Genomic DNA, 8,064 nt, shown 5'->3' with positions numbered 1-8,064 from the left:
GCGGCAACGAAGAGGACGACGAGGACGCGGGTACCGCGAAGGATGCAGATGATCTCGTGGAGGTTGACGCGGCCGGCGTGAGGAAGAAGAGGAGGAAGAAGGCCTCGGGCACACGAGGCCCCAAGTGGACGGTTCTGGAGGATGAATGTCTCTGCGAGTCGTGGTCGGCGATGAGTCATGACTCCATCATCGGCGCCAACCAAAAGTATGGGAAATATTGGGTGAGGACCAAGGTGGAGTTCGATGAGCGCAAGCTGGTCAACATCGATTATCGCAAAGTGACAATGAAGAGGAGCCAAAAGGCAATGTCGACGCGATGGACCATCATTCAGACGTCGGTGAATATGTTCCATGTGTACCATAACGAGGCGAGACCAGAGGCGACAGCGGCAGCGACATCAGCGACGTGGTACGCCTCTTTCTACGATAATTTTTAGCGCCTAGTTTTTGTTCGACGATCTGATTGCGCTTCCTTTGGTTAGTTCGACAAGGCCATGACGATGTACCGGAAGCACTCCAAAGGGCATAAGTCTTTCGCGCTAATGCATTGCTATAGCAAGCTCAAACGAACGAGAATAGCGGTTGACACATCATTCGTTGTCGAAGGGGAAAGATGCCATTGATCTGGATGCGCCGCTCGCAACATTTGGCAGAGCGTCCTATCGGCAACAAGGCTACCAAGGCTGTCTTGGACGACGCTGCGCCGACCAAGAAGACGCAGGCGTTGATCACGCAGTGTCTCGCCGAGGTTTCCTCGACCCTGCTCTTCCGCAACAAGAAGAACGACGAAAGGTCGGTGGCTCTGCTCAAGAGGCAAGAGGAGAAGATGGAGCTCAAGAAATGCAAGGAGGACATGTCCCTGCTGACAGCGTCGACAGCTGGAATGTCTCTCCAGACGCGGGCGGCGCACAACTTCTACAAAGGCGATATCTTCGACGATATCGAAACCAAAATGGTGGCAGCCGAGGCAGCAGCAGCAACCCCACCCCAGGAGCAAGAGCCGGCACCAGCAGACGTGTCTAGGATAGCGTCTGCTAGTACACATGCGTCAGCGGCATCGGTGTCGACGACGAAGCAGGCAAACTGGGCAGTTCACGAGCCTCGTGATCGACGGTCCTACGTCGACTCAAGATGCGTCGTCGGCGTCGCCCAACCCCTTCTTCTAATTTACGTCTTATTAGGTTGCACCACCGGTCTTCAATATGATCCCGTGCCCAGTACTTTGATCGCGGCAACTTCGGCGAGAACGATCTCTTTTAAATGTAAATTGTTTAAATTTCTGTTTGGAGGCGGCGGCTAGGGAGTTTTCACGCGTTTGGGGACGTAGGTGGAGATCATCATGGAAGAGAGGACAACTTGTGGCAGCGATGAGGACTGAGGAGAGGCAGGTGACGACGATGTGGCAGTGAGAGGGAAATTGGTATCGGGGTTGGTGACAGGATGATGGGGATGGGACTGGACTATTGGTCTAAACCTAGTGGCTGCAAGTAATTCATAGATACCCTCTACAAACAAGCCAATATCCTACCTCATTCTGGCATGAAACAGTTAGTGTTTGTTAGCGAAAAAAAAACCACCTAGCTACAATAATTTAGTGTGGACACGGGTTTTTTACATCTCAAATACTCTCTCCGTCTAAACTAAAAATAGGTCTCAAATTTTTCTAGATTCAGATGTATCTATAATTAAAGTGTCTAGATACATCTATCTAGACGAAACTAAGACACCTATTTTTGGACAGAGGTAGTATACTGTCAATATTTTGACCACCTCAGAATGTCCAGCCACAAAGCCAATCAATCTGTGTTTCATCGAACATACCAAAACTTGATGTGCCTCACTTGCATTGCATCAGTATATATGCAACATGCATCATTTTGTTTACCAAAACAGTTTAGTAATAAACATAGAACATCTTTGTAGATGATAACCGTTCAACAGCATGATAATACTCTTGGCTGTTCCAGTCATATTTGTCACTCTTATGCATGCTATGAAATTACCAGATCCATTATTTATACCAGTAAACAAAAGTCTCAGGAATTTTAATTACAGAGACGAAACAGGAGACAAATCAACTGCCTAGGCAATACCTCAGGCCAACCGCCCTTTTATCAAACCAATACATCAAATTATCATTCAGGATTTCTGGAGGTGATTTATGCAACAGTTGAGGAGATGGCACCACCATGTCGTTGGAGTCTTTACTCAGCCACCTGCCCATACCTGAATGCCAATCGTTCCATTTGTTAGTTGGGCACTAAAACTCCACGCAAGTAAGTAGTTCAACTAAAGAAGATGAAAAAAAAAAATTCAAGTCAACCCCGGTTTACTCATAATTATTACGTCAGCCAACACATACTATCTGCTTTTGCAGTATGCAAAATGGCTATTTGTGTATTCAGTTTTAACCAGCGACAACCAAGGCAATCACTAAACTCTGGCATTAGTACTTTAGTAGGCAACGCAGCCATGGTTGAAAACATTGTTGTTATCAGTACACTTCTGTCGGAGAAATAACCTACTACCTCCGTTTCAAGGAATAAGGCGCCCTCGTTTTACGTGCTTTTTGTTTGACCAAAAATTACTTCAAATAGATAAACATTGTTTATATGAAATTAGCATCATTAAAAAGTTCTTTTTAGTACAAATCCAACGATACTAATTACATATAATATAATCAAGATCTTGTTGCTCAATTTTTAAGATCAAAGTTTATCTTGGAATACGCGTGCGCTTTATTCCTTGAAATGGAGGTAGTATCTAGGACTACTTAAGTAATGTAGTCAATCCAATTCACATGTAAAACAACAGAGATCACAAGTTCATACCAGACATGTGTTCTGTAGAAAGATGTAATACCTTTGAATATGATGAATGGGCACATGCAGGCCTTCTTCAGAAACAGTAGGAGGCACTAATTTGAACCAGATGCTGTCACACAAGGGGCGGAAGTGTTGCTAGTGCTACTACTGGTAGTATTATTTGAGTTACTTTCTGTAACCCTCTCATTGCTTGGTTCTGTAGTGGGACAAATTTCAGAAGTAGATGCCGTTGGGCTATCGCCTGTTCTACCACTTCCTCTAGTTTCCAAGCGCTCCATCATCCTTGATACAGATGCAATTCCATTATTAACTTCTCGTCTCACTTCAGAACCAAGATCTGACACAGATGAGTTACGTGAAAAAAGTCTCTCCTTCCACCCTCGGGTACTTTTTGTAATAGATTCTTTGTACCTGAATTTCACAAAAGAAAGAGATATAAGATAAATATTTATTAGAACAAAGGATTTTGTTAAGATAAATTTACATACTTTGTGGAGACTGCATTTAAGCGGGACTTCAGAGAGTCAGAGAAAGACTGAATATCTGATGGCCCAGCCCTGTCATTACTTACTGGAGTTGACTGTCCAGTGGAATGTCTCCTGATAACACCAGAACCATCAGATAGTTTGATCACAAAAAAGTCAACATGAGCAACTGTAGAGAAGGTTAGTTTACCTGTTGAAAAACCTAGGACTGGACACAGGAGTACTATTTCCAGACGAAACAACAGCGTCTTGTTCAGCATCGTAGGTAAGTACCCCAGGACTTTGGTTGCCCGCCTCTTCAATAGAATTAGCACGTGGTGATAAGTCACCAGCTCTGGGGACAAGAATCCTTAAGTCGTTACCACCTTCCCCTTGAGCGGACGATGATGAAACTGAGCCAGCAGAAGGCGTGTTTGGATGTGCAGAGAAAACCAAGAACTGTGGACGACCATGAGAGCCAGATCGGCCCCTCTGCCCCTCCCTTCTGCCAAGGTGGTGTGACCTTCCCATCGCCGCAGCAGCAGCTAGATGCTGCAGTATACGCTCTTCAAGTTCAGCATCATTACCAGCAACAGGTAACTGCACACGATCATCTTGTGAATCAGGATAACATATGAAAAATACTTCACTGGTTAAAGCATACGTAATATGTCACATAAACTTAGTTACATAACACATACATGCTGCACCTCGAAATCGCCAAGCGCAGGATGATGAAATATGGTGGTATTTCGAGTTTGATTGGTTCTTACATTCCTCTCCCGTTCTACTATCTCTAGCAGCTCCTGACTGAGATATTTGGAAGGCAGGAGTTAGTAAAATTCTACATGTTCAGAAAACATATTTGGTATTTGAATATTCAAGGAATATCCATATATCTTGCCAGAACTTGCCTGGTAGGATCCTTCATACTGATAGGCTGCCAGCACATAGGGCACTGAGAACTTCTTTGACACCTACACAAAACTCCCACCAATCATTAACGTACAAATATTTTGAACGCAAGACACATGGATAAAACAATGGCGATGGCAAAACAATTCTACACACGTTCAATTCAATTGAACTCTAGAATACCCTGTGGGACTTTTCACAATAGTTTCCTAATCGAGTAATAGTTTCTGGAAATTTCTGTTGTAACTTCCAATAAAGTACTATAAAACTGAAATTTCACAAGTCATAGTATCAACTTTCACTTGTCATATCGCAAAATCAACTGAAGTGTTGCAAACATTGTGGGTATGTACATCTCATATTTATTATACATACAAAATGTGTGAAAGTTATGGTTCCATGGTAGAGTAGTCCTTCCACTAACGAAAACAAAAATTTATGGAGTTATGGTATGCATGTAGTTTATGCTCTTCATTTTGGACCAAAAATATGTAACTACTGAAATTGGCCATGTGAAAATTACATCAGTTGATAGGTAGGCAAAAATATTTGAACACTATATTTTTTTTTCATTTACTGATTTAAAATGTACAGAACCACTGACAGAAATAAATATCACTGAGAACAGTACAGACATCTATTCAGGAACAAGCAGACCTCTCAACAATTCATCAAGTACTATTGACAACGCAGAAACAAATCCTACCGGAGTTGCACCCAGGAGAGAAAGGTGTACAAGGAGAAAACAATTAAGAGTTGGCCTAGCTTATCTTGAATGCACGGCAAAAATTTGGTAACCTACTTGAACAATTAAGTGATATATGAGTGGTTCATATAAAACAGCTTATACCAAGAAGGAGAAGAGTAAAGGTTATTTCAGATCAATTCCATTTCCACATGAATCTAACAGAAGACAAGCAGATTTCATAGTTCTAATAACCATTAGATCCGTGAGCATATGGTTCCAGATGGAAATAGGTACAGTGCACAGCATAAATACAAGGTAACAGCAAGTGGTGAGATAAATAATAGAGTTAGTGCCATACCATTCAAGAATGCATTGGAGATGGAACTCATGTTTGCAACCAGTCAACTGTAGCACAGAAGAAATCATAAGGAAAGGGTTATAAGTTGACCTCAGTTAGCAAACAAAATACCGTAATTAAAGAAATGGCATCATACTGCGGAAGGATCACTCTCACAGAAAGCCTCAAGGCAAATGCTACATGCATCATCGCATGCATCCTGAACCCCACCCTCTACAAAGGCTGCAGGTGATGTCAAACTCTCCATCTTGGCCTTCTCATCAGTTTCAGAAGCCATTGAAACAGCACTGATATCTAGAAATGGGCAAAAAAAAAAAAGGACTCGGAGTTAACACTTGAATAGATCATAGCTCTAGTGACTTGTAGATGAAAAGAGAACATGTTCACTGTGACGTAAGAAAGCAGATCATAACAGCAAAATGCAAAGACAAAAGTTAGTATACATGTTGTATAGCCGTATCCAGGAAGAAATGGTGCAACTATGTTTAGTGAAACTAGATAAATTACATTATAAACCAAGTAAAAAAAACAATCCAAATATGCAAAACAAGATCCACTTTACCAGGCACCTTGTTTCATTTCAAGTGGAATGGGCTAATATTAACTACACAATAAGAATTGGCCATTTTACTAGAAAGACAAATAGGCAACAAAGGTAACAACCGATAGCGTGTGTGGTGTTGCGTTTGCATTCAACAATATTCCATAGAGGAGCTGAACCACCAAGTACCAAAAAGATAAAAGTAGAGCAAAGTATGTTGTCCAAGGAGTTACATATTGCATAACAAATTCTCTAACAGAACGCTACTAAACAACTTCATCTAAAATGAAGACCACTCTGTTGGAACAATCTAACCATCCAAATAGCACAACAAAATGACAAACTGAATGGCGGCCAAAAGCACGTTGTCCATTCAAGACAAGAAATGAAACAACAGGAGAAGACAAATGATTCCATAATATTATCACATGAAAACACACACAGTACTAGTCAAACAAATAGGAAATAAGAAGGCGTTGTTCAAATTTTTAAAGAAAACAAACGATATTTGTCGTGAAAAAAAAAACACTGGGGTGGCACTCGGATAAAATAACAATATCCGAAAATCAGACCGATTTCTTGAACATGTTTGCACGAAATTAACCATACATAGTCAGTTAGTTCAAAGCCCGCTATGGTACGGGCAGTAAAGGTATTTCCACAAGCCACAAGTAAAGCAGCACTAGGATACTCCTCCCATCACATAAGACTTATGTGATCCCTGATCAGAACTTGGCTATGGCAAGAGGGCCACTATTTATTTAGTTAGTAGAGGCTGAATGAGCAGCAGTTGTCCCAAATTAAGTAGCCCCCAGTCTGAGATCAAACCAAACATAAACCCACAACACAGCCCATAAACCTGCCCCAGAGAGTAGCCGCCGCCGCCGCCGCCGCCTAGTGAACTCAACTCTACGCGGAACGCCCAGTCCCACCCGAATCACGATCCAAGGTACCCCTGAATCTGTGCTCTCAGCCCGCGCCACACTATACCTATACAAAACCAAAATCCCCAGACTGCAAAGCAAAATACGCAGCACATCCTAGCGAGAGAAGCGGCAATTATCAGAAATCCAAGGCCGATTCGCGGCAAACCGAAGAAGAAAGGAAAACCCCAATTAAATTCCAGAACTAGTATGAGAAGGAATTCGCGCTGAGGCCCAGACTCCTACTACCTACCACATCCGCTGGAATTATCCCGTGTCCAGACCCCGCGACCAGAACGAAACCCTAGCAGCGTGTCCGAGCTCTTGGTCTCCCCGAATCCGGCGACGGGTCGCCGTCCGATCACACGCCGCGACGACGAACGAAAAGGGGGTGGGGGGACGACGAGCGGGGGGTGGTGGTTCCCGATCTTACCAGGAAGGCCGAGACGCCGGCGGGGCGGGCCGATCCGGTCCGATTCGATGCGTGGAGGAGCACGGAACCCTCTCTCTCTGTCCGTGAAGGAGACGGTGGGGAAAGGGAAGGGGAAAGCAATTGCGAACAAGCGCGTGCGTCGTCTCCACTCGGCCCCCACCCTCGCAGTGGGCCCCGCTCCTGCCACCACCTCACCTCGCCACCCTCTGACGCGCTGTTAGTGAACCACTGACTGGTAGGTCGGACCTGTGAGAGGGCCCCACGCGTCGGTGGCAAGTGGACGATATCTGGGCAGCCGGGTGGGAAAGTGGGGCAGGAGGTCTCGAGAGTGAGACAAGCGGGTCGCATTTTAAGTACGTCTTGACCGCTCCTTCGCCAGCTCGCATCGTCTACCCGCGCGCGCTGGGGCCCGCTCCGCGTCGGGTCGTGTCAGTGGGCTTGGCGTTGTGGGGTAGGTGGATGGAGACGGTGGGAGTGTCTGTCTAGTTTTCCTTTTTGCGGTGAGAGCTGGGCCACACCTGGCAGTGGGACTGGACTTGTGGTGGGTGGGCACGGGATTCGAGCGGTAACGGCACGTCGGCGGCCACAGCCGGCCACCGTCTCCGTGGATAATGTAAGAAATAATGCCACGGTGGGTGGATGACAGTGGGACCAACCGGAGACTAGACGCGCCATTACGCTGGACCTCATGTGCTAACACGTTTTGTCTCCTCCATGTTCTCTTCGCTATCTTTGTTTGTTTTATTTTTTCAACGACAACGTACGTGTCGCACTCGTACATTGCGCCCGACTGCAATGTAGGTGTCGCAAATGCGCTTGGAGGGCAAAACAACATGGTTTGGCCAAATTTTCAGTTTATGTACAATACGAGATGCATAAAAAAATATTTTTAGAAAAAATGGATTTTATCTTATTTA

The 8,064-nt window shown here is 44.5% G+C and overlaps 1 protein-coding gene across 5 annotated transcripts; it reads right to left on the bottom strand.

Moving 5' to 3' along the window:
* Positions 1-1,989: 1,989 nt before the first annotated feature.
* Positions 1,990-7,254, bottom strand: LOC124702895 (E3 ubiquitin-protein ligase RHF2A-like). 5 transcript variants are annotated; one of them, XM_047235068.1, is made up of 9 exons: positions 7,148-7,254; positions 5,387-5,544; positions 5,251-5,297; positions 4,204-4,266; positions 3,991-4,099; positions 3,501-3,889; positions 3,314-3,424; positions 2,863-3,236; positions 1,990-2,226 (listed from the first exon to the last, which is right to left on the bottom strand). In XM_047235068.1, the coding sequence occupies exons 2-8, from the start codon at positions 5,525-5,527 to the stop codon at positions 2,918-2,920; spliced, it is 1,179 nt and encodes a 392-aa protein (XP_047091024.1). In that variant the 5' UTR covers positions 5,528-5,544; positions 7,148-7,254; the 3' UTR covers positions 1,990-2,226; positions 2,863-2,917. The 5 variants fall into 5 exon arrangements, with proteins under 5 accessions (XP_047091024.1, XP_047091026.1, XP_047091023.1 ...); XM_047235070.1 differs by lacking the exon at positions 7,148-7,254 and adding an exon at positions 6,968-7,128 and having other exon boundaries at positions 4,000-4,095; positions 4,200-4,266; XM_047235067.1 differs by lacking the exon at positions 7,148-7,254 and adding an exon at positions 6,968-7,127 and having other exon boundaries at positions 3,991-4,095; positions 4,200-4,266.
* Positions 7,255-8,064: the final 810 nt, after the last annotated feature.

Source organism: Lolium rigidum, chromosome 3 (assembly GCF_022539505.1).
Source record: "Lolium rigidum isolate FL_2022 chromosome 3, APGP_CSIRO_Lrig_0.1, whole genome shotgun sequence".
Taxonomy (NCBI): Eukaryota; Viridiplantae; Streptophyta; class Magnoliopsida; order Poales; family Poaceae; genus Lolium; species Lolium rigidum.
The sequence above is the reverse complement of the archived record's forward strand: the minus strand, read 5'-3'. Positions and strand labels throughout refer to the sequence as shown.